Genomic DNA, 27,378 nt, shown 5'->3' with positions numbered 1-27,378 from the left:
GGTATGCCTCCTTGAGATCTAGAGTCACCAGCCAAGACTCCTTGCCCAACATGGGAAGAAGTTGCTGGAGGGTCAGCATTTTGAATTTTGGAACAATGAGGTATGTGTTCAGTGCGGACAAGTCGAGAATAGGTCTCCATTGATTTGCTTTTCTTGGTACAAGGAATTGTCTGGAGTAAAATCCTTGGCCTTGTTCCATAGATGGTACCTTTTCTATTGCTCTCATCCTTAGTAAGCTGATGATTTGTTTTAGAGCCTCTGTTTTTTGGCTTGGTGGAAGGTTTGGCATTCCTCTCTTTTTTGGTAGAGTGTGGAAGTGAAACCTGTAGCCCTTGTCTATTGTTTGTAAAGTCCATTTGTCTCCTGTAATGCAATGCCAGTTTTCTGAAAATAAAGCTAGCTTTCCACCCAAGGGTGCTTCCAGTTGTTCCCTGGTAGGCGGAATCAGAGCCAAGTCATTGTGTCTGTCCTGTGGAAGTGGTTGTAGTCGCAGCTGTGGCAGCACTTCTCTGGTTGGCAGGTTGCCATTGACGACCCCTGTAGGCACCTCTTGGTTGACTTCTGCCTCTTGGGCGTCTATTTCTGCCTCTCTGTGCTCTGGAGGTGTCTGGAAAGGACCAATTCTTTGAGGGCCAATTTCTGCTAAACCTCGGAGGTTGGACCTGCAAAAAATCCTTGACTGTTTGGACAGATTTTGCTTTTTCTTCCACTTTCTTTAGAACCTCCTGTGCAGGGAGCCAAACAAACTTTGTTTCTCCATAGGAGCATCTAGGAGTTTTGACTTAACATGGTCTGGTAAGGATTGCTCTTTTAACCAGGCATGCCTTCGAATCACTGCTCCAGTCATAGCTGATCTAAAAGAAGCCTCCAGTGCATCATAGCCACATTTTAAAAAATGATTACTGACCTGCTGAGAGTTATGTACCAAATCCTGAAGGGACTTACGGTCTATAGGTTCAGGAGAGGACAGTTTTTTATTTAGCTGGTCTAACAAAAATTCCTGGTACTGTATCATGTGAAATTGACAGTTTAAGGCCCTGGCAGAAAGAGTAGCAGATGTATAAACCTTTTTACCCCATCTCTCTAATGCTTTCCCCTTTCAGAGGGAAGAGGGTTTTTGGCAGAGGCAGCTGCAACACCTTTAGGGCCCTGAGAAATGGTTTCTGGGTCTGCAACATGAGCCTTATACAAGTGATAGTGAGAGTCCGGGACCCTGTAATATCTGTCAGGCTTGGCAGGGGCCGGAGGAAGAGAATCAGGGGCAGTACTGGCATCAGTATATGCATCATCAACAACTGATAGTACAGGAGGTATGGCTAAAGGCCTATGCTGTGGTAAATGTAAAAAAGTCCTTAGCCTTTTCCTTGAATCTGAAAAATCCTGGCCCTGCCATTGGAAGTGTTCCCTCACTGAGTGTAGGGTTTCCCCAAAAGAAAATTCTTCAGGAGGAGAAGCAGAAGGAATGGAGTCTTCTGCATCAGAATCCTCATAAGGTGAATATGGGCCTTCCTGATGGTCAGATAAATCAGAGCCATCCGAGGAATAGTCCGAAGAGAGAGGTTCAGTGGGTTCAGTCCTAGGCCTCTTGTCAGGAGGGGGTTGAAAGGCCCTGTCTGGGTGAGGTTGGGATCCCCTGATCAAAGAAATAAGGTCCTCAGCAAGGCTGAGCATCTGGGAACTAGAAGTAGACCTGTGAGAGGGAGCTTTTGGAGGTAAGGTCTTGGAAACCTTGGCTGCTTTAGCCCTGGAAAATGCCTTGATAGACATAGAAGCAGGTGGTCTAGCAGCCACACGTACAGGAGTAGAGATGTCTAAAGGAATAGTGTCTGACAAATCCTGGGTGCCTGCTTCTGCAGCAGTAATTTCTGTAGCCGATTCAGCCATGGCCTGTGTGGCCTCAGTTATCGGAGGCATGCTTTCAGCCGAAGGGAGAACAGAGGACTCGGTTTCAGCCGAAACAGAGACACTTGCGGTAGGCCTAACCGTGGTTTCAGCCGAAACCGCGGGCCGCGAGTGTCGGTCCTTTTCCTTGCGCTTTTTAGCTAATTGTGTAGTCGGAGTCTCCGATGGCATTTTATATGCAAAAGCGGGACCAAAAAACTCTTCTGCAAACTCCGACCGACGTCTAAGTGTCCGTCGGTTGAAGGAAGCACAGGCTAAACAAGCTGATACGTCGTGGTCTGGGCCTAAGCAAGGAAGGCAGTAAGAGTGGAAATCCTTATGAGGTATTTGTTTCCCACAAGTTAAACAATTATTTACTTTGTCTGACATCGGCTGAGGCAAGAAAGAGTCCCCAACGGGGTACTTAGCTTTTTAGAAGTCTTCGGTAGTAGAAATCTCTGGATCTGACCGACCGGCACTTGCGAACAGCTTCTGCTTCGGGCACCGCGCGGCAAGAAAAACTGAGGAAAATGGCGTCGGCTGATGCCTTTATACCCCAGCAGCTATGACGTATGGTGAAGTGCGACATCAGCCGAGGCCAGACCCAGACTTTGGAATCCGGCCGACCGAGGGGCTGCCTGAGGCAGGACAACCCATATGTTAGGACTGCAGATGCATCCTTGAAGGACATCCAGGACTGCAACAGTGAATACACTCGAACATCTACATTTATGGTAAGTGTACACAACTGTACTATGTTCTTAGTGTTTCACAGTTGCAGTCATCACACTTGGGTTGATTCCCAAAGCTGAGGAAGGGTGGAGGCATTCAAGAGGAGTTAGGGCTGGCTAGCAGGCCTTGTAAGACTGTTGTAGCAAATCCAGCTCTGGCTTTATTAAAAATAGATAAGTGGTAATGCTTGGTGAAGGTGGTTACAGAACTCCAGGTTGCAGCTTCCAGAATGTACCTGGTAGGGACTCCCCTGTGAAATGCTGTAGAGGTGGAAGTAGCCCTAGTGGAATGTGTCCCGATCCCCTGTGAGGTAGGTTTTCCATGGTGCTTGTAGAAGAAATGATACAGTGTGCTATTCATTTGGAAATGGTTTGCTTTGAAATGGCCTTGCCCTCTGCCCCTGTAGCAAAGCTGACTAGCAGTTGGTCAGATTTTCTGAAAGGTTTAGTCCTGTCAAGGTAGAACGTGTGCACGTCCAAGGAGTGCAGGATGCTCTCCCCTTTATTTTGAGGATTAGGGAAGAAGGTTGGAAAATGGATGGCTTGGTTTAGAGCCACACTGGAGACCACCTTAGGCATAAAGGATGGGTTAGTCCTGAGGGAAACCCTGTCAGCATGAAAAATAATGGAGCGTTCCACAGCCATTGGTGCCTGTAACTCAGACACTCTTCTAGCTGAGGTTATGGCTAAAAGCAAGCAAGGCTGTTTTCCAAGAAAGGAATTTTAACTCTGCTGAAGATGCAGGTTCAAAAGGGGGGGTGAGGTTTTCCAGTACAAAGTTAAGGTCCCAGGCACGGATGGGTGCTCTCCTAGGGGACCTTAAGTTGTTAGCCCCTCTCAGAAACTGTTTGATGAGAGGGTGAGAGAATAGAGGTGGCTCAGTATTATAATGAGCTGAGATGGCAGAGGCATGAATCTTAATGGAGTAGAAGGATAGGCCTCTGTGGAGTAGCTCTGCTAGGTAATCAAGAATTTGAGGTAAGGAGGGCACAGCTATGTCCTTTCCTTGAGACTGACTCCATGAGCAATATCCTTTCCACTTTTCAGCATAGGATTTTCTAGTACTAGGCCATATGGCCTCAAGAATGATGTCCAGCACCTGCTTGCTGTGGGTTGCTGGTGGAGTATTCAGGGGATAAGCCAGGCTGCAAGGTTTAGGGTTTGCAGCTGTAGATGCAAAATCTGTCCCTCCTGCTGAAACAGCAGGGAAGGGTGTCTGATGAAGGTACCAGGGTGGCACTGTTGTCAGACTTCATAAGAGTGGGTACCAGTGCTGGCATGGCCAATCTAGGGCAATAAGAATTGCCCTTGGGCTGTCCTGTCTGATCTTGAGTAGTAACTTTGAGAGGAGGGGTAGAAGGGGAAAGGCATACATTGAGAGGTATTCCCATTTGAAGGATAAGGCATCCACCTTCCAGGCCCTGCTGTGAGGGATCTTGGTGCAAAATTTGCTCAACCGGTAGTTTTCAGGGGAGGCAAACAGGTCCACCTCCGGTGTCCTCCACCTCTGGATTAGAAGGTTGAAGGTGTTGGGCTCCAATTTCCACTCGTGTGGGTCCAGGAGATTTCTGCTTAAGTTGTCTGCCAGTTAATTCTGTTTTCCTGGCAGGAACTGAGCTTGCAGATGCACTTGATTGCTCAAGGCTGTGTTCCACAGGGCCATGGCTAACCTGCTGAGTGGGTAAGAATGGGTTCCCCCCACTTGTTTATGTACTACATAACTGTGGTGTTGTCTGTTTTTATCAGCAGCTGTACTGGAAGGATTAGGTATATGAAGGCTGTCACAGCAAACTGTACAGCTAACATCTCTTTTTGATTGAAATGCAGGAGAATTTGTCCTGGGCTCCACTTTCCCTGAATGCATTTGCCTGCCTTTTGAGCCCCCCATGCATAGTCTGATGCATCTGTAGTCAGGGTTTGGGCGGTGAGGGGTTGAGTGAAAGGCACTCCCTTGTTGTGGTTGCATGCTTCTGCCCACCAAAGGAACTCTGTCCTTAGGCCAGGAATGATCAGAATGACTGTTTCCAGGTCCTGAGAATGTTGGCACCAAAGACTTTTTAAGTGCCACTGAAGTTTCCTATATGGAATTAGCAGAATGCATAAGGCCATGGACCGTAGGGCTTGCAGTATTTTCCTTGCAGATAGCTGGGTTTTGGTGACCATGTGTTTGAAGTAGTTGTTCAAACAGATCTGTTTTTTCTGGAATGAGAAAGGCCATCTGGGATGTTGTGTTCAAGCTTGCTCCCAGGAATACAATTTTTTGACTGGGCACCAGTTGTGATTTAATTGATGGTGTACCCCGATGACGATAGGAGTCTTTTTACAAATGCCAGGTGTTGAAGTAGTAATTCCTGGCTATCCACCTGAATCAGGCAATTGTCCAAGTATGGAAAAATTTGGATATTTCTCTGCCTGCAGTATGCAATGGCTGGAGCCAGGCACTTTGTGAATACTCTGGGCACAGTAGATAAGCCAAAGGGAGGTGCAGAGAACTGATAGTGCATAGAACCTGCCATGAAGCAGAGATATCTCCTGCAAGACTCCCTTATGGGGATGTGCAGATAGGCTTCTTTTAAGTCTAGGGTAACTAGTCAGGCATCCTTGGCTAGCATAGGGAGACGCTGTTGCAGGGTTAGCATTCTGAATTTTGGGACCACCAGAAAGGTGTTGAGAATTGATAGATCCGGGATTGGGCACCAAGAGCCCTCTTTTCTGGGCACCAGGAACAGTCTGGAGTAGAAACCCTGTCACCTTTGTTCTACTGGAACAGGCTGGATGGCCCTGATTTTGATCAGGGAATGTACTTGCTTTTGAGCCTCTGCCCACTGGTTGGGAGGAAGATCTGGAAAACTGCTTGGGGTTGGGCAGGGAATGGAAGTAGAATCTGTAACCCTGGGATACAATGTTTAGAACCCATTGGTCCTGAGTAATGGACATCCAGTTTGTGGTATGAAGGGCAACCTCTTAGGGGTGCAAGTAGATGGGCAGGGCTGGGAAGGATAACTGACAAGTCAATGTGAACTTTTACCTTAAGGGGGTGGCTTGCCACTCCCTGTTTTTGAGGTGGGAGCACTCCATTGTTTATATCTCTGCATAACTTGAGACTGTAGTCTTGGTGGTCTGGTTTCCCTGGGATTGGACTGAGAAGGCCTGGCGAGGGCTGGAAAGGACCAGTTGTTTGTAGGCCAATGCCTACTGAATCTAGGTAGCTGCACTTATAAGAATTCTTTAACAGTTTGCATAGATTTAGCTTTTTCTTCCATCTTTTTTAAGAAACTGTTCTGCTTTGGTGCCAAACAAATGGTCCTGATTTAAAGGAGCATCTAGTAATTTTGATTTGACATGGTCTGGCAAGGTTTGTTCCTTCAGCCAAGCATGCCATCTCAGTACAGATCCAGTGACTGCAGCCCTGCAAGATGCTTCTAGGGCATCAAAGCTACACTGCAAAGTATGCTTACTAACTTGGTTTGCAGAATGCATTAACTCTTGTAAATCTTTATTTTCTGCATTTTTTGTTTATTTTGTTCCATAATATGTTGCTGGTACTTCAACATATGAAACTGGCAATTCAATGCCCTGATGGCAAGAGTTGCAGAGATATATACCTTCTTACCCCATCTGTCTAAAGCTCTGGAATCCCTGTCTGAAGGAGTAGGGTTTTTGGCTGTAGTAGCCTTAATACCTTTAGGCCCCTAGGAAATGGTCTCTGGATCCGCAGTAGGATTCTTAAAGATAAATTTGTGAGAATGAGGTACTCTGTAGTACCTGTCAGGTTTTCTAGGGGCCGGTGGTAAAGTGTCTGGAGTAAGACTGGATTTCATAAAGACATCATCTACAACATCCAGGACAGGGGGTATAGCTTGGGGTCTTTGCTGAGGCAACTCTAAAATTCTCTGAGTCTCTTTTTGGACTGAGGACAATCCTGGCATTCCCAGCAGAATTGCTCTCTTAAAGTATGCAAGGTTTCACCAAAAGAAAAATCCTCTTGAGGGGAGGCAGAGGGAATGGATTCCTCTGCATCTGAATCCTCAAAAGTAGATAAGGGTATGTCCTGGTAATCAGAAGGGTCAGAGTCATCAGACTCCTGGATTGTAGAATCAGAAAGAAACTCAATTCTTGGTCTCTTAGCAGGGGAAGGCAGGCTTCCCCTAATCAGGGTGATAAGGTCTTCAGCCATTCTAAGCATTTGTTTTTGAGGCATGGGAGCTTGAACATGCGCTTTGGTCGTCGGTTTTCTAGGCATAGTGCATACTCTGGGCCTGGGAAACTCAGTAGTTTTAGCTGAAAATGAAGTTATCAGTTTAATGCAAATATTGGTAGGTCGGAATACACCCTCAGAAGCTGGTGCCTGCACAGTTGCTCTGGACCCATCCAAGGCAGAGACATCCACAGGTTCAATAGCTGAAGCATCTCGCGGCCACCCAAATGGGTCTCAGCAGAGGCCTGCGAATCTGTAGAAGCAGGCATCAGGGGCTGCAAAGGCACCTCACTGAGTACCGACAGACTGGTGACTAGCTTAACGGAAGTGTTGTTGGCAGTTTTTGACCTATGCGTTCTGTTTCTATGTTTATCTTTGCACTTTTTCAGAAGATCGGTAGTCGGATGGCTTACCGAAGCCATTTCGGAATACGGAAAATGAGAGAAAAAGAATTTAGCGACAAAAATAGCCCAACGTCAAATGGTTCAGGCATTAAACAAGGCACAAAACCGACAGCAAGGGACGTCGTGGTCTGGGCCTAAACAAGTGACGCAGTAAGAATGAAAATCTCTGTGAGGTATTTACTTTCCACAGGCAAGACAATTGTTAACTTTTTCTGACATCGGTTAGAGGAAGAAAAAAGAATCCCCTACGGGATATTTAGCTTTAGAATACTTCAGGTTTGAAACTCGAAAAACAAAAATTTCAGGTAGCGGCCGACCGGCACTTGCGAACTGCTTCTGCTTCGGGCTCCTTCTCGGCAAGAAAAAGTGGTGTAATGGTGTCAGCTGCCTGTTTTATACCCCCTGACAAACTGACATCATGGAAAAAGCGACAGCATCTGATGCAGAAATCCCAAGACTCTGGTATTCGGGCTGACTGAGGGCTACCTGCAGGCAGATAACCCAAGTGTGATGACTGCAACAGTGAAACACGAAGAACATCAACAGTGAAGCATCACCCCTCACTTCTTCAAGAAGCTGACACCAGCAGGTTGCCCTCGCAACCTATAAAGGGCATTACATGTCAATTTCCCTGGTCTCTACCAGGGAAAACCAGTCAATGCACTCTCTTCTCTGCAGATGGCATGCTGAATCTCAACTGCTTACACTGTTAAGTAACCAAGCTGCTACTTGAACTTGCATCACCCAAGTTACAGTCAGGCCTCTATCCTTCTATGCTACCTGCAGACGTGGGTTTAGTACCAGATGTGCAGCTGTCTAGGGACTGAGTGATCTTAACAGAGACCTGGGTTTAATAGCTGAGGGCCTCACTTGGAGATGGCAATCCCATCTTGGGCTCTAGGTTATTCAGACACCCAGACAGTGCAGCACCTGCAGTGAAATAGACATTTGTTATAGAAGAAGGAACACATTGACATTGGAATAGCCAGCTCTTTTGAGTAAGTTACTAGGGAATAATCATACTTCAGATTTTTCTGGCTATGCTGCCTACTTATCTTGGTAATTTTCTGCAGGAGTTTACTTACTTTCTTATCAAAGGAATGTTGGAGCACCCAAAATGGATTATCTGGGGTGACTTTAATGTCTGGGTCAATGACAAATCATGGGAATTTGCTGTGGAACTTTTACAGATTATGGAAAAACTAAGCTTCCTTCAGAATACTTCCTTTGTGACCTACTATCATGAACAGCTAGGGTGGATTACCCATGAGACTGGTGGTGGAAGTTCTGTCTATTTTCTCACCTCTTTTTATCAGGATCTTCAGCAATTTCTCATTCCAGTACTGAATAGGCCCACTATGTGGATTTTACAATTGTTGCCATTAGCAATTTGATACCAATACTGGACCAGTCTCTTATGGAAGACTTCAATGACAACCCAGATTACCTTGTGATGGTCTACAACAGGGTTATTACTGGGACACCGGATACCATCACCACAGAGCAAGCACATCCAATAATTTATCAAGTCCGGGAACATTAGTTTGACCATGCTCTTTATATCTTTATAAACTAAGACGTTGGGGGCACAGGCTGGAAAGCATCTGGCACAGAATGCATTCAACTGAAAACAGAAAAATAACTGTCTAGTTTACAGTCTAAGTATCAGTCAGAAATCTCACAAAACAGTATTCTTGTCTGTTGTTATCACTGCTGCATTGCAGCCATCCAAACAAACGTGCTCTTCAGAAGTGTGGATAGGCTGTACAGACTACCATGTTTTGCAGTTTGGCAACAATAAAATTTTCCAGATGCACTGCTCTTTTTGGACATGATGTACTCAGTCAGGCGCTCCTCTCCTCATTCAGGCTTTAAGTGGTCCTGAGTGTTTGTACAGATTACTAGAGGACTAAATGTATGGACATTGCCTACAAAAATGTCATAAATGGATGTGTGTGCCCAACATACTCTTGGATGGACACAGGCCTGGGCTAGCTAAAACTTGCTTGGAGTTCCTGGTTCTGAACATTCCTCAAACTGAATGGGACTTTGAAACTTTTTTCTTTATGTAGTGTATTGGTGACATTTGGGTGGCCATGGTGGTGCAGTGGTTAGCATTGCCAACTCACAGCAAGGGGTTCTCCAGTTCAATTCTCGGCAAGGGTGCCTTCTGTGCAGAGTCTGCATCTCCTCCCTGCGGTCGTATGGATTTCCTCCGGGTGCTCCTGTTTCCTCCCACATCTCAAAGACATGCTGTAGGTGGACTGGACACTCTAAACTGGCCCTAGGTGTGAGCGTGTGCATGTGTGTGCCTTCTGTCAACTCAACACCGTAAAACTCCACTGCCAATTGTTCTGCAGACCGTTGTTCTGCTGTGTTGACCCCTAAAGGGAAAATCTGAAAGGAGTAGTAGTAGTACGGGTGGCATTTATTTTTTAGATGCCCTTTTCAGGTCCTAGAAAATCAGAGAATTTATGGTCTGTGTCTAACCTGTACTTATTAAGAAGGTAGTTCATGAACAGCAGTAATCCTGACATTCTGAAACCATTTCAGAAAGGCTTTCAATAATGATAAAGCACTGGGCTGATTTAGGGTACTAAGTAGTCTCATCAAAGTAAGGGATCAAAATTATACCCTGTCTTAGTCCTATGTGGTCTCCTAGTAGTTTTTGACACAGGGGGCTATGGGATCACAAAAGTGTTTTCAGTCATAGCATTGCCTTTCTCATTGCATTTAGCTGGTTTGTCTCTTATCCCTCAAGTCATTCTAAGAGGGCTACATCTGGGACTAATACATCACAGAGTTATTCTCTGGAAAATGAGGTACCATAGAGCTTCATATCAGTCCCTTCCTTATTCAGTGTACAAATACTGCCTCTGAAGTTGTTATGCAAGTTACAAGGATCTGGTATCAGAGCTACTCAGATGGTAAGTAGTTGTATGTCTCCTTTTCTCAGGATCAGATGTCTGATTTTACACACTGACATGTATGACCTTTAGCTGACTTGCACTCAGTTCTAAGAAAAGTAAGGGAACTCTTGGGCATGACACCATTTACCCTTCTCAAATTTCTTACACACACCTGCCACCCCTACTTCTGGTGATAACTGGGTAGAGTTTTCAGCTAATTCTAAGAATCTAGGCATAGCACTTGATAACACATTAAGAGAGAGAGGCTTGAAAACATCAATCAGATGTTATCTTGCCTCTCTAGTCTCACTGTGAATCAGACCAAAGCCTTGTTTGGGAGGTCCCTCGAGATTCACCCTTTCACAGGAGAGTGTATATGAATCTTAGACTAAATTTTATACCCTATTGCATTATGGCCCAATCCTCTTCTAGTGTCTTCATTTTTTGAAAGATTTGTTTTATACACATACGTGTCATCTTTATTATCAATTACATTTTTGTTCACATCCTTGTAATCCTTGTGCATGACGCCACTAATGGCATTCATTAGTGGCTAGTTTGATTTTTTTTATTTGCCTTTCTTTATCCCTTTTGCAGGCTATATTTATTAATTTCCTTCATATACACAACATACTTAGCCCAGTACCAATGATTTAAATTTTCCATTGTCATGCAAGTCATTTCTATCACCTTTCCAGGTTATTCAAGTTACCACAAATGGGTTAGCTTTAGCTTTGATAAATCATGAAGTTATGTCGCAAGTTACTACTGTTGTTACCAAAGTCTCCTTCCACTATTTTCACTACCTTTTTTCTGCCATAGGCTGCATTTGCAACTGTAGCTTCATTTGGCCTGACTTGTACTTCTATCCTTCTAACCCTGTGCTATTCCATTAACAATATGTACCAGTTCTTGCATGCCAGGTGACGTGGTCTTTTTCCACTCCTATCATAATTGTACCTGTTACTTTTTTTGGTAACCTCTTTTCTCTATCTCGCATATCCCAGCAAGACTAACCATTTATTTATCACTCTTTCCCCTTACAAAGGACATCACAGAACTTATTCAAGTTCTCCTTAAACTTCTATAGCTTAGAGCAATCCCAAAATGTGTGTGCCCACGAACCTTTTTCTAGTTCTTTACCTCTCCAATACCTGTCAAAAGTTCCAGGAAATATTTTTGCCAGTCTAGCTTGTGTACAAAAGTAACAGTGACAGCCCCTTCCACACAAAAATCCCAAATCTTCTTGCTAGTTCAGGCATATCTAGGTAGTTGCAATCTATGCATTCAATGCTGGTTCATAATTTTTATTCATAATGGTTTCTCCTAGCCTCATTTATGTTCTTAGATATTTTCTGCTTATCAGCCCTGCAATATTCAAGAGCTTTCACAATCAATCTCTTTTTTTTGCCCCCCATTCTCCTTTCAAACACTTTGTCAATTATTTTATGTGTTTCTCCAAACATTTGATTCCCAAGGGACATCTGCTTCCATTTAGCCAGTACCCCCCATATTCCCATTTCAACTCTTTAGTTAGACAAGAGTTGTCTTTGTGATGGAGGTTTTGCTGCTTTAACTTTGTATTTCTTATAGATGCATGTGATACTGATTGTATTTTATTTGTTTTACTGTGTACAGTGAATTTAAGCACTTCAATAAACAGATGTGAAGTCAAATGAAATGCTGTATTATTCAGCTATATTTCGTTCTTCACAACACCAGCTTGTACAGGTATCCCAAAGTACTACAGGCATGCATAACACTGACTTGAATAACTTTTAGTGCAGGGGTCAACATCATTTTCTAAATATTGTGTTTGCATTCAAAAAAAAGAAACAAGCAAAACATTCTTCATTAATGATCAATGTTTTTCTGACTGATGGTGAGAGGAGTCCCACAACACGTTCAATGTTTACTATAGGCCTCTTCAGAGAGATATTGTATGCAGGTGATTCAGTCAACCATTACAATGTGCAAATCATGGTCTTTTTACACTTTCATATAATCACTTTCTGTTGACATAAAGCACGCAGTGAAATCAGAGCAGGAAGAATAACTGCATGTCTCTGTATTTGCTCTACTACAGATGTCCCGGAACTTGAATATATTGCCTAGTAGTGAAAAATCCCAACTCTTACACCCAGCGAGAAGACAGCTACATTGGTTTAATATTTATGTTCTTATTAGTAAAATTAGCCAACAATCTAGAACTATTAATTCAACTTGAAAAAGCAATGCTAAACTGAAAACTTGTGGAAAATACTTAGAAAAACTTACAAACTGGAATACTTTCAAAATGCTCATTACATGTCATAATGCTACTAAATTACATGAAAAACGTAGTATCCCCTTAGGGTATCAGAACATCTGCAAACAGTGTGAAGGCAAGTTTTGCATTAGCATTGGCTCAAAAAACATAAAATGAGTATTTAAAGTCATTTTTGCTTACTGGCAGTCCTGGAAAGTTGGCCTATAGTAATAAACAGGTATGAATGCTTCATATTTGGCATTTACTTTTTGATTACCATGCTCAGCCATGAACTGTGTGGAAAAAGAAAAAAAGGAAAGTTTTAGAAATTTCAGTCTTCATTACTGTAACTGATGACTAATGATAATCACCTTTAATGAAACAACTTCTCTATAATTAAAAGACACCAGAGATTTATTATCATCCACTGTAAGTAGCGAGTGCCTCAAACAACCTTTGGTCGGTTCTCATACATCAAATTACTGTGAGTTAGAGATAAGGCAGTTTGCAAAGAAATATCATCTGACTTTTCTCTACATCGCATTCTGACACACATCTGGTGACAGTGTTTGTCAAAATGGATGGAATAAGGTGGACATGGTGGTTAGTGACCATAATGAAACGTGTTCTGTTATTACTGACCAACAAAGCAACTTTTAACTTTTTTTTTGCTTTTTTTGTGGCAGTTTGTTCTCTCCTCCCTTGCACACACATATTTCAAACTCTCTTCACAGATGGAAACTCCTTGGACACTGCCTCACTAAGAAAACATACCCAAAGGTCACCAATCCACTGAATAACTTGCATACCGGCACTGCCAAGTCTCCGTTCAGTCAGTCCGTCATAAACAGAGAAACTTCAAAGTAGTAATGACTGAGAAATCAATCAGCTGTATTAAGTCTGATTAAAAAGATATGGGACTCCAAATACCTACCTACCTTGTTTAAAGTAAAAAATCCAAACACTGTCAACACCTTAAATTGCAGTTACTAAAATATGCTAAAGTCAGAATGTTGTGTAGCAGTAGCAAATGATTCTGTAACAAAGAATGAGTTGTAGCAATATACACCTGACTGCAAGAGCTGCTGACAGTCAGTGTCGATGCTGAATAGCACCACACTTAGCGAGCTCCCTCATTTTTAGTAATACCTCATGATATAGTCATTAACTCATATTCTCATTTTGTTCTCAGCAGCGTCAACAAAAGATATTCTGACTTTCACCTGTGTACTGATCAAAATGAGGACATTTCTCTGCGCACATTTAAAGCATCTGTTTACCCCTGGTTTTATAGGTTTGCTTTTCCCTACGATCACTAAGCATAAACCAAAGTCCACATGAAACACATCTTAATAAGATGGGGAAGGAACTATGATTTTCTAAGCAAACCCACACGGGATACCTCTGAACAGCATGCTTTTGTTTAGTTATTTTGTTGACTGACAATTTCCAAATGGGATGATATTGCAGAGACTCTTACTGTGCAAACAGCAAGCCAAGGCTACTCTGACAGACAGAAATGAGCATGCAACTACAGGATCCATGGGTCTCACCTGTGAACTGAATCAATGAAAGTATGCAAACACACAATATAGGTGCCTATAGAATATAAACACCCTGCCTCAACACAAGAGCAAATTCACTGCAGAAGCTCAAATAATTTTCAAAGATGCTTGAAGATAAATGCAGACACAACAATCTGGTAATGATAAATTTTACAAATAAAAGAACAGTTGTGTACACTTACCATAAATGTAGATGTTCGAGTGTATTCACTGCTGCAGTCATCACACTTGGGTTATCTGCCTGCAGGTAGCCATCAGTCAGCCTGAATACCCGAGACTTAGTATTTCTGTGTCGGTTGCTGTTGCTCTAGGACTGACGTCAGGTCATTAGGGGTATAAAAACAGGCAGCCGACACCATTACATCAGTTTTTCTTGCCCCAAATGTCAGGAGGCCCCCCAAATAGGGAGCTAAGTTATGGTGGGGAAAACACCATCAGTAAAAAGTAAATACCAATATCCCTGAAAGGGGTGAGTAATAGGCATAGAGAGGAGAGAGAAAGAGAAAAGTACAGTTGTGTACACTTACCATAAATGTAGATGTCCGAGTGTATTTACTGTTGCAATCATTACATTTGGGTTATCCCGCTGGCAGGCTACCCTCACTCGGCCCGAATTCCAAAGTCTAGGTCCGGCATCGGTTGCTGTCGCCTCCTCCCTGACGTCAGAGCGCCAGGGGTATAAAAGATGTAGCCAACACCATTTTCTTCAGTTTTTCTTGCCCCAGATGTCAGGTGCCCCCGAAAGGGTAGGCTAAAAAATATGCCAATAAAACATGCATGCACCAAAATATATTATACCTTCATCTACAAGCAAATACGCCACATAGGTTGTATAGATTAGAGAAGTGCAGATAAGTTCCAGCAAAGAAATGGGGGATGGTGGGTGGGTAACCTGGACTGCAACAGTGAATACACTCTAACATCTACATTTATGGTTGTACACAACTGTACTATGTTCTTCGTGTTTCACTGTTGCAGTCATTACAATTGGGTTGAATCCCAAAGCTATGGTTGGGAGGCTGGAGCTAATATAGTATTAGGAGCGGCTATGATGCCCTGCAGAACTGCAGTGGCAAAGCCTGCCCTGGATTTAGAGTAGAGTGGTAAATGATAGTGCTTTGTAAACGTGTGCACTGAACTCCAGGTAGCAGCATCTAAAATGTCTTTGGTTGGTACTCCCCTGAGGAAGGCTGCTGAAGTGGTTGCTGCTTTGGTTGAATGTGGCCTAATGCCCTTAGGCACTGGCCTGTCATGTTGTGAATAGCAGAAATGAATGCAGTGGCCTATCCACTTAGAAATAGTCTGCTTTGAGATAGCCTATCCTTGTGATCCTGCAGCATATGTCACTAGTAGTTGCTCCGTCTTTCTGAAAGCTTTGGTTCTGTTCAAGTAGAAGCGTAGTTGTCTCTGTATGTCCAAAGAATGCAGAATTCTCTCCCCCTTATTCTGTGGGTTTGGATAGAAAGTAGGCAGATGAATAGCTTGGTTAGGGGCCACACTGGACACTACCTTAGGCATGAATGTCAGGTTTGTCCTCAGAGAAACCCTGTCTGGATAAAAAATGATAAAAGGTTCCACAGCCATGAGTGCCTGTAGCTCTGAGACTCACCTTGCAGAAGTTATTGCTAGGAGCAGAGCTGTTTTCCAAGATAAAAACTTTATATCAGCTGTAGCGGCTGGCTCAAAAGGAGGCAGGGTGAGTTTTTCCAAGACATTATTGAGGTCCCATGCAGGTATTGATGATCTCCTTGGAGGCCCTAAGTTTTTGGCTCCTCTGAGGTACTGCCTTAACAAAGGATGAGAAAGATTGGTGGCTCTGTATTGTAATGAGCCGAAATGGCAGAGGCATGAATTTTAATTGATGAAAAGGATAGGCCTTTGTCCAGCATCTTGCAAAATCTGAGGAATATTTGGTAAAGCTCTGTCAATTCCTTGTGCCTGGTTCCAAGCACAGAATCTCTTCCATTTTCCAGCTTAAGATTTTCTGGTACTAGGCCTTCTGGCCTCCAAAATGACATCCATCACAGCTTTAGTGAGGGGTGCATTTTGTATGACTACATTATCCGCCATGCTGGCAGATTTAAGGTCTTTAGCTGGCTTTGCAGGATCTGACTGTGTTGTTGGGATAGTAGATGACGTATATGAGGCAAGGTCCAAGCCGGGCTTTGAGACAAGTTCCTTAGAATTGGATACCAGTACTGGCGAGGCTAGTCTGGGGCAATCAGTATCATTTTTGGCATCTCTTGTCTGACCTTTAGGAGTAGCTTAGGGAGGAGAGGCAGTGGAAGAAAGGCATATACTGCTAAGTTTTTCCAGCTGAAAGATAGGGCATCCACTTTCCAAGCTTGTCTGTGATAAGTCCTTGTGCAGAATCTTTTTAGTTGGTAGTTGTGAGGAGAGGCAAATAGATCTATCTCTGGGCATCCCCATTTCCTTGTTATGCTGAAGACTTGTGGATCCAATTTCCACTCGTGGGGATCCATGAGGTTTCTGCTTAGTTCGTCTGCCAGAGTATTTATCTTTCCTGGCAGGAATTGTGCCTGCAGATGTACTTGGTAAGTCAATGCTGTGTCCCACAACATCATGGCTAGTCTGTAAAGGGGGTAGGAATGAGTGCCTCCCTGCTTGTTTATGTACCACATGCCCATGGTGTTGTCTGTCTTTATCAGTAGTTGTCCCGGATGAAGTAGGTCCTTGAAGGCTGTCAGGGCATTCTGAACAGCTAGCATCTCTTTTTGATTGATATGTAGATGCATTTGGTTTGCGGACCATGTGCCTTGAATATACCTTCCTGCCATGTGGGCCCCCCAGGCATAATCTGATGCATCCGTTGTTAATGTTTGCCTGGCTGGGGGTAAAGTGAATGGCTGCCCCTTGTGCTGGTGACAAGCCTTCGCCCACCATCGAAACACCTGTTGCAGGCATGGAATGAGGGCAATTATTGTTTCCAGACTGTGGTAATGTCCAAACACTTTTTAGGTACCACTGAAGTTTCCTCATATGCAGTCTCGCATATGGAATTAGTAGAATTCAGGATGCCATGAAGCCCAAAGCCTGCAGAATTTTTCTTGCAGATAACTGGGCCTTTGTTGCCAACAGGTTGAAATAGGTAGTCAGTTGTCTTTGTTTGTCTGGCGTGAGATAAGTCATCTGGGCAGTTGTATTTAAGCTTGCACCCATGAATATTATCTCTTGAGAGGGTACTAGTTTTGATTTCTTTTCGTTGACTGTGTACCCTAGGCCTGTTAGAAATCTCTTTACAAACGCCAGATGCTGTAGTAGAATGTCCTTGTTCTCTGCTTGAATGAGGCAGTCATCCAAGTAAAGATATATTTGTATTCCTCTTTGTCTGCAGAATGCAATTACTGGTGCCAGGCACTTTGTGAAGACACTGGACGCAGTAGATAAGCCAAAGGGCAGTGCAGAAAATTGGTAGTGCATTGAGCCAGCTTTGAATCTGAGGTATCTTCTGCATGTTAGTCTGATTGGGACATGCAGGTATGCCTCTTTTAGGTTTAAAGTCACAAGCCAAGCCTTCTCGCCCAGCATGGGCAGAAGTTGCTGTAGAGTCAACATTTTGAATTTTGGTATATACAGAAATGTGTTTAGAATAGATAGCTCCAGTATTGGTCTCCAGGTCTTGTCCTTTCTTGGGACCATGAAAAGTCTTGAATAAAATCCTTGTCCCTGCTCTTGCTCTGGTACTTGTTGAATGGCCTTCATGTCCATGAGGGATGAGACTTGCTTTTGTGCCTCTGCCCACTGATGTTTTGGCAGGTCTGGCCACCCGTTTGTCCTTGGCAGGGTATGGAAGTAAAACTTGTAGCCTTGTAACACTATGTCTAGGACCCATTTGTCCTGGGTTATTATGTGCCAATTTTGAGAAAAAAAATGCTAGTTTTCCCCCTAAAGGTGCTGCCAGAAGATAAGTGCTTGGTGCAGGCAGGGGGAAGTCATTGGAACTGTTTCCTGTATGGCTGTGATTTGTCTTCTCCACTTTTGGAGGTAGAAGCACACCATTGCTTAGACCTATATGAACCTTGGGGCTGGGATCTGCCTCCTGGGCAGCTGTATCTGCCCCTTTGTGGTCTGTTTGACACTGGAAAGGACCAATTCTTTGTAGACCAGTGTCTGCTAAATCTAGGTGGCTGTACCTGTAAGAAATCCTTAACCGTTTGCATAGATTTAGATTTGTCCTCCATTTTCTTAAACACCTCTTCTGCTTTAACACCAAACAAGGTATCATGCTGTAATGGAGCATCTAATAATTTTGCTTTGACATGATCAGGCAGATTTTGTTCCTTTAACCAAGCATGCCTCTTGATGACAGAACCCGTAACAGTGGCCCTGCAGGAGGCCTCCAAAGAATCAAAACCACATTGCAAAGTATGTTTTCCAACTTGTTCAGCTGCATGCAATAAATCCTGCATTTCTTTGTTTTCTGCACATTCAGAATTTATCAACATTTTCTGTTTAAGCAGTGACATAATATACTGCTGATATCTGAGCATATGAAACTGTCAATTTAAAGCTCTTATAGCCAAGGTAGCAGAAGTGTAAATATTTTTCCCCATCTGTCCAATGCCCTAGAATCCCTGTCTGAGGGGGTACAGTTTTTTTGCAGCGGAAGCCTTGACCCCTTTGGGACCCTGAGAGATTGTTTCTGGGTCAGCAGCAGGGTTTTTGAAAAGGAATTTATGAGAGTCAGAAACCCTGTAGTACCTGTCCGGCTTAACAGGAGCTGGAGGTAAGGAGTCAGGCGTCAGACTGGACTCTGAAAATACATCTACAATGTCTAACACTGGTGGAATAGCTAGGGGCCTGTGTTGAGGTAGTAAAAGGAAGTCTCTGAGCCTTTTCTTAGATTCTGAAAAATCTTGGCTCTCCCAGTGAAAATGCTCCCTCATGGTATGCAAGGTTTCTTCAAAAGAGTAATCCTCAGGAGGAGAGGCTGAAGGGATAGATTCTTCAGCATCAGAATCCTCACAGGGAGGACGAGAGTATTCCTGATCAGAAGAGGAATCAGATGAAATGGAAACCTGACCTGAAGATTCATATTCTGCCTCTTGCCTAGGCCTTTTATCAGGTGGGGGATGGGAACCCCTGATCAAAGTAATTAGGTCTTTGGCCATTTTGAGCATCTGCTTTTTGGGCATGGAGGCCTGTCCATGAGGCTGTTGTACTTGTTTCTTTGTCTTTAAAGGTGCTTTAATCTTTGCCTTTGAAGCTGAAGTTGTCTTAATGTATAATTGAGTAGGTCTGAAAACACCCTCAGAAGCCGATGCCTGCTCAGCGGCTCCGGACCCATCTGAGGGAATGGTCTCCGAAGGTCCAATACCTTGAGCTTCGAGCGGCCTACTCGACTCCACATGGGAGTCGGTAGCGGCTTGCGGGTCTAAAGTAGCGGGCGTCAGGGGCAGCGAAGGAGCCACACTGAGAACTGGCGACTGGCTTAGAAGAATCCTCGTCATCGGTTTTGAACCTCGGATGCTTGTCCTTTTCTTTTTCTTTGCATTTCTTGTGAATTCCGGTAGTCGGATGGCTATCTGATGACATCGTATAATTAAATCTTCTGCCAAAATAGTGTAATGCAAAATCGTACCGACGCTTAATAGTGTGTTGGTTAAATCTAGCACAAAACCGACAACTAGCAACAACATGTTTGCCCCTCTCGGGAACTGTTTGATAACAGGGTGAGAGAAGAGAGGTGGCTCAGTGTTGTAATGAGCTGAGATGGCAGAGGCATGGATCTTAATGGAGGAGAAGGATAGGCCTCTGTGGAGTAGATATGCTAAGTAATCCAGGATTAGCGGCAAGGAGAGCAGGTTTGTGCTCTCTCCTTTAGATTACATCCAGGAGCAGCACCTTTTCAATTATCATCATAGGATTATTTGTACTGGGTCTTCTGGCTTCAAGAATGACGTCCAGCACCTGCTTGCTTAGGCTGGTTACTGGGGGAGAATTCCCAGAATAAGCCAGGCTGCAAGACTTAGGGTTTGCAGTTGTGGATGCAAGATCTGTCCCCACTGCTGAGAGAGCAGGGTTGGGTTCTGGTGTAGGTGCCAGGGTGGCACCAGTGACAGACTGTGCAGGAGTGGGTATCAGTGCTAGTGTGGCCACTCTGGGGCAATCAGAATTGTCCTTGGTCTGTCCTGTCTTATCTTGAGCAATACTCTTGAGAGAAGGGGCAGAGGGGGAAAGGCATAGATTGAGAGATTTACCTACTGGAAGGATAGGGCATCCACTTTCCAGGCCCTGCTGTGAGGAGTTCTGGTGCAGAATTTGCTGAGCTGATGATTGCAGGGGGAGGCAAATAGATCCTCCTCTGGGATCCCTCATTTCTGAATCAGAAGGTTGAAGGTGCTGGGCTCTAATTGCCACTCATGTGGGTCTAGCAGATTTCTGCTTAAATCGTCTGCCAGTGAGTTTTGTTTGCCTGGAAGGAATTGAACATTCAGATGGACCTGCATGTCTAAGACCGTGTTACACAGGGCCATGACTAGTCTGCAGAGTGGGTAAGAGTGTGTTCCCCCCTGCTTGTTGATGTACCACATAACTGTGGTGTTGTCTGTTTTTATTAGCAGGTGTCCTGGTGAGAGTAGGGATCTGAAAGCTGTAAGAGCGTGCTGTACAGCTAGCATCTCTTTTTGTTTGATGTGCAGATGAATTTGACTTGACTCCAGCTGCCCTGAATGCACTTGTCATCCATGTGTGCCCCATAGCAAAGTCTGATGCATCTGAAGTTAGAGTCTGGGCAACGAGGGGTTGAGTAAAGGGCAGTCCCTTGTTGTAGTTGCATGCTGCTGCCCACCAAAGAAACTCTGTCCTTAGTCAGGGTATGATAGGAATGACAGTTTCCAGGTCCTGAGAATGATGGCACCAAAGACTTTTTAAGTACCATTGAAGTTTCCTCATATGTAGTCTGGGACATGAAATTAGCAGGATGCATGAGGCCATGAACCCTAGGGCCTGCAGGATTTTCTTTGCAGATAGCTGGGTTCTGGTGGCCATTTTAGTAAAACAGTCTGTCAGATATGCTTGTTTTTCTGGAGTGAGGAATGCCATCTGGGATGCCGTGTCCAAGCTTGCTCCCAGGAATACAATCTTTTGACTGGGCACATGTTTTGATTTTTCATTAATGGTGTACCCCAGGGTGGTTAAAAGTTTTTTTACAAATGTCAGGTGCTGCAAGAGCATTTCCTGACTGTCTGCCTGAATCAGGCAGTCATCCAGGTATGGGCATATTTGGATATTTCTCTGTCTGCAGTAAGAAATGGCTGGATCCAGTCATTTTGTGAATACTCTGGAAGCAGTGGATAAGCCAAAGGGAAGTGCAGAGAACTGATGAGGCATAGATCCTGCCCTGAAGCGCAGATATTTCCTGCATGAGTCTCTTACAGGGATATGCAAATACGGTTATTTTAAGTCTAGGGTGACTAACCAGGCATTCTTGGCTAGCATAGGTAGAAGCTGCTGCAGGGTGGGAATTATGAATTTTGGTACCATCAGGAAGGTGTTGAGAATTGACAGATCTAGGATTGGGTGCCAAGTGCCCCCTTTTCTGGGTACTGGGAAGAGTCTGGAATAGAATCCTTGGCCTGTCTGTTCCACAGAAACAGGTTGAATTGCCTTTATAGAGAGATAGATATAGAGAGGGATTGAACTTGATTCTGTGCCTCTGCTCACTGGTTTGGAGGAAGGTCTGGGAACCCTTTTGGGGTGTGTGGAAGTAAAATTTGTATCTCTGGGATACAATATTGAGGACCCATCGGTCTTTGGTGATGGAAATCTAGTTTTTTGTATATAGGGCAAGTTTTCCTCCTAGGGGCACAAGTCTGGAGTGGAGTTGAGAAGTCATTGGGAATTCTTTCCAAAAGGGGGTGGCTTAGCACTCCCTGCTTTGGAGGTGGAGGCACTCCATTGCTTAGATCTCTGCATATGCTGAGACTGTAGTCTGGGTGGTCTGTTACCCCTGGGTCTGGTTTGAGATGGCCTTGAGGGGGGCTGGAAAGGACCAATGTTTCGAGGGGCAATGCCTACTGAATCTAGGAGGCTCTACTTGCAAGAATTATTTAACTGTCTGCATAGATTTAGCTTTTTCTTCCATCTTTTTATGAACCTCTTCTGCTTTGGTGCCAAACAGACTGTCCTTGTGCAAAGGAGCATCTAATAACTTTGATTTGGCATGGTCTGGTGAGGTCTTTTCCTTAAGCCAAGCATGCCTTCTCAGTACAGAACCACTGACTGCTGCCCTGCAAGATGCTTCTAGGGCATCAAAACCACACTGCAATGTATGCTTGCTGACTTGGCTTGCAGAACGCATTAGGTCTTGCAATTCTTTGTTTTCTGCACAGTCTGTAAAGGTTGCTATTTTTTGCTTAATAAGTTCCATAATATGTTGTTGGTACTTCAGCATATGAAACTGACAATTCAGAGCCCTAATGGTGAGAGTTGCAGAGGTATATACTTTCTTACCCCATCTGTCCAAAGCTCTGGAATCCCTGTCTGAAGGGGTGGGATTTTCTTAGCTGTAGTAGCCTTAATACCTTTAGGCCTCTAGGAAATGATCTCTGGATCAGCAGTAGGATTTTTGAAAAGGAATTTGTGAGAATCAGGTACTCTGTAGTACCTGTCTGGTTTCCTAGGAGCAGGGAGTAAAGTATCAGGGGTAAGGCTGGATTCCATAAAGACATCATCAACAACTTCCAGGACTGGGGGTATTGCTAAAGGTCTATGTTGTGGCAAATCTAGAAATTCTCTGAGTCTCTTTTTGGACTGAGGATAGTCTTGGCATTCCCAATGGAAATGCTCTCTTAAGGTATGTAAGGTTTGACCAAAAGAAAAATCCTCTGGAGAAGAGGCAGAGGGAATGGATTCCTCTGCATCAGAATCCTCATAAGCAGATAAGGGCATGTCTTCATAATCAGATACCTCAGAGTCGTCGGACTTTTGGTCTGTTGAAGCTGCAGGGGACTGGTCTCTTTTCCTCTTAGCAGGGGAAGGCTGACTTCCCCTAATCAGCATAATAAGGTCTTCTGCCATTTTAAGTATTTGATGTTGTGGCAAGGAAGCAAGTGCATGCGCTTTGGTCGTCGGTCAGTTTTCTAGGCATAATGTTTACTCTTGGCCTTCAAAACTTGGTAGTTTTAGACAGAACTGAAGACGCATAAGAGGTCATCGGTTTGTGTCGAACATCGGTAGTGCGAATAACTTCCTCAGAAGATGGTGCCTGCTAAGCGGCTCCGGACCCATCCAAGGTAGAGACATCCGCAGGTTCCATAGTCGAAGAAGAGTCTCGCGGCATAGCGGACTCCGAACAGGTCTCGATAGAGGCCTGCAAATCCAAAGAAGCGGGCATCAGGGGCTGCAAAAGCACCTCACTGAGTACTGGCGAACTGGTGACTAGCTTAACGGAAGCATCATCGGCAGTTTTGGACCTGTGCGGTCTGTCGCTGTCTTTATCTTTACGTTTTTTCAGAATATCGGTAGTTGGATGGCTTACCAAAGCCATTTTGGAATACTTGAGATAGAGAATGAAAGTATTTAGCAACAATAAGGGCCCAATGACGAATGGTTCGGGTGTTGAACAAGGCACAAAACCAACAGCGAGGCATGTTGTGGTCTGGGCTTAAACAGGTGACGCAGTAAGAATGAAAATCTTGGTGTGGTATTTGCTTTCCACAGGCAAGACAATTGTTAACTTTTTCTGACATCGGTTAGAGCAAGAAAAAAGGATCCCCAATGGGATGCGTAGCTTTGGAAGACTTCAGGATGATTCAATTAGAAAATGAAAAACTCAGGTAGCGGGCAACCGGCACTCGTGCGAACAGCTTCTGCTTTGGGCTCCTCGGCAAGAAAGACTGATGTAATGGCATCGGCTGCCTGTTTTTATACCCCTAATGACCTGACATCAGTCCTGGAGTGACAGCAACTGACGCAGAAATACTAAGTCTCTGGTATTCGGGCCGACTGAGGGCTACCTGCAGGCAGATAACCAAAGTGTGATGACTGCAACAGTGAAACATGAAGAACATCAGCAACACAAAAGTGGAACAAATTGAAAGAAACAGTTTAGTAATGTGGAAAGGCAAAAACAAGTGAAGTGAATGGTTCAGAGTGAAGACTGAAACAGACAGTATCTAAACAAAATGAGTCAATAAGTCATATAACAAAAAGAGGAGGACACAAAATAAAAAATTATAGACCCTCCTTTTGGAAACCTGGTTAAAAGCCCAGTTAGCATTACAAACCAGGATGACCATCATGAAACAGAGACCAAAGAGTATGTACTCAGCCTAGAAATTAACGATCTAATGGAAGATTTGCTTGTTCTAACAGAAATGGACATGTATCTTAACACAGATCAGACAGAGAGACTAGAAGAAGTGTATAAGACCCAAAGTGCTAGAAGATAGATACAACAGATGAGCACAGCTATTGGGGCCATTAAGAGAATTCCACATGATGTAACATATATAATATACTCACATGATGTAACATAAATAAAAATAATATACTTCTGGTGCAGCTAAAATAATAACAGCTAAGTATTAACAAAAATTATATAACAAATGCTTCTTTCTACTAAAAACACGCATATTGTCTGGACAGACCAATCAGTGTGCAGACTAAAGCCAAGACATCCAAATAGGAATGAGTTCAAGTGTGTGTGAGCAGATGGACCCATTGTATATACCCCTCTCTCCTGAAGCTGCAGAATGCCCCATTTCTTAGAACATTACTGTTACTATTACTCATCTTCTATAAAAACGGTTCAGCACAGAAGCTGAAACCAACAGCCTATGGAGAACCTGACAATTTCTCAGTTGCTTAAAAAAAGTGTAATATTTAAAAATGTGCATGTTGATTGGACAGATCAATTGAAGTGCTCGCTATAAAACTGAGTTCCCCAGAGGAACAACTTCACTTTCTCTGCATTGTCCTTAAAGAATTTAAACTACTGAAAGAAGAATCATTCCCAGGCCAGTAAACTGCTCCATTGAACAGGAGTATGTTATTAAAAAGAAAAAGAAAAAAAAAACATGTTTCCAGTCTGAATATTTAAAAATAAAAAAGATAATACAAACATGTACTGTTTTTGCGCAGGCCATATTTTCAAAGTTCCAGACCTGGTGGAAAACCAATGAAGTCTGTTTATACAATGACATTATTTATAAAAAGGTAATACTTTTTTCTTAAATAATGGCATTATATAATTTCAATAATCCACTCATGTGTATGGGTAAATGCAGGATTTACTCACAGTTGGCTTTGTTTAATCAAATAGTGCATGTTTATCCTGAGCAAAGGACAACAGGGTCAATTACTTTCACCCAGACAACTTCATTCCCACCAAGCAGTTATACCCACTTCTGTGTATAACACAAATGTGTGACTGTGACAGAAAAGGATGGTCATGTAATGCATTTCATCTTTGCTCCACAAAGACAGTTGCCACACAATGTATTTCAACTTGCTTTACATACATCACAAAGAATAATAAGCAAACATGAGCAGCTACTAATTTTCTTCCACAGACAGCCCCATTAATTACAGATAATTTCTGCACATCTCACATCATCAGTGACATACATACATTGTTTTCACCATACCCAACAACTCTCCAGACTTTGCCTCACTTTTTTTGCCTTGGTTCCCTTCCTCAAATTTTTGATTTTTCAGGTTAAGCACTAAGGATTACAGTTAGTTAATAATGCCAGATACAGATTCATACTATTTATTGTTAAGTAAATGTACATTGATCTGCAAAATTTCATTATTCTTACAATTTAAAATCCATCTCTGATTTCAGGCCTTTGTTTCCCTGCACCATATCTCATTAATTTTTGTTTCCCCTTTTAACTGTCAAATTGAAAGTATGCGGGTCAAAAATATCTGGTTAATCATTGCCAGCATGCAAACAAATATGCAAAAAAATAAACAAATACTTGCCTCAAACTCCATTACTGTCGAAGGGATCCACAGCCTCTTCTCACAGTGCTAACTCCAATTACCATAATCCATTCATGTTGAACTTGAACCTTGTATGCTTATCTGCAGCATTCAAGTGCCTTAGGACATTTAAACATTTATTTTTTTACAGCAGGAAAACCATCTCTGGAATGAACAGTGCCCTGGGTGGCCGCATAGTTCTCTTATGTGCAAGGCCATCCTTGCCCGCTCCCCCTCCAGTGTGATCTATTGTCGATTCATTATCAACAGTATATGGTGTTGTACTATAGAAACCAAAACACTTAGAGCAATTGCAATTCATTTGGGGTGATATATGTAACTCTGTGTGTTGCATTCTATACAAGAAAGACCAAAAGAAAGTTAAGAACCTGCATATATAAGCATTATTATGATATAAAAATCTCCAATAAAAAACATGCTTTATATAAACATACAACACTATGTAAATGGGCCAAGCTTTTGTTTTTTGTCCTTGAGAGAATACAAGTTGACATTAGAGGAGGGTCATGGAAAATGAAAATAGAATACAGGGAACTATTCTGGCAAATAAGGCTTGATGGTGCAAGCCCCCCTGGCCATAATGAGAATATTAGCCCCAGTACTGAAATGAGAGCAGCTACGTTATAAGGAAACATATTAATTATATTCTTTTTTAGGAAAAATATGGTACTTTACTGATTTTATTGGTCAGATTGCTCTAACACAAAATTTTTTTTAACTTCTAAACTTGGTCTAGGATATGTATACACATACTTTCGTTATATGGCAGTCTGAATAGTTTGTTTCGGTTCTCAAACTTTAGTGCAGAAAGGGATTTGTATACTAGGTGGGTTAAGATGACAATTAATACGTAAAAAAATTATTTAGAGTGTATTTTTATACATACTATGTATTAACCTGATTTTAAAGGGTGTATTTTTTAGAATTTAGTATATTATTATAAGGACAGTTTTTTATGATTGAAGATGCATATATTTTAAAAGTCATTTTATTTCACTTTGTTTAATTTGCTTTATAACAGTTTAATTGGATTGCTGTTTTCATTGGCTGGTTAGAATGGATATTAGCCTATAAAACAGATTTTTTTATGTGTGGATTTTTGTCTGATGAAGTCTGTAGAATAAAGACAAAAATGTGGTGATCAAGTTAAGCGCTAAACAAACGGTTTGCATACTGTATTTGAACATCAAATACATCACCAAAAATCCTGCTATCAGTATTACACTATTTTCAGCATTAGTCTTGGTAAAACTTTGAACTTGTACAGGTTGAGAGGTATGCTGGTACTAAAATGCAATCCAACAAAAGACAGGCAGCCACACAAAATCAAGTTAGCTTAGTGTGTGAAAAAAAGCACATACTATTTTATTGTAGTTGCCAAGTGCCAAATCTGATACAAGTGCTCCAGACATCCTTCAAAGACTACATCTTTGTTATTTTTGCTTACCTATACCTCTCAACTTACTTGC

At 42.9% G+C, this 27,378-nt stretch overlaps 1 protein-coding gene across 1 annotated transcript in view; it reads right to left on the bottom strand.

Moving 5' to 3' along the window:
- LOC122794642 (arf-GAP with dual PH domain-containing protein 1-like) overlaps nt 1-27,378 on the bottom strand; it is a 1,143,274-nt gene that overhangs the window by 484,142 nt on the left and 631,754 nt on the right. The window contains exon 3 of the mRNA XM_044063238.1: nt 12,573-12,664. Coding sequence (XP_043919173.1) covers nt 12,573-12,664 — 92 coding nt within the window. The remainder of the gene's footprint in view (nt 1-12,572; nt 12,665-27,378) is intronic.

Source organism: Protopterus annectens, chromosome 1.part0 (assembly GCF_019279795.1).
Source record: "Protopterus annectens isolate FY-2018-M chromosome 1.part0, PAN1.0, whole genome shotgun sequence".
In the NCBI taxonomy this organism is placed as follows: Eukaryota; Metazoa; Chordata; order Ceratodontiformes; family Protopteridae; genus Protopterus; species Protopterus annectens.
Note: the sequence above shows the minus strand (reverse complement) of the source record. Positions and strands in the feature narration are given on the sequence as shown.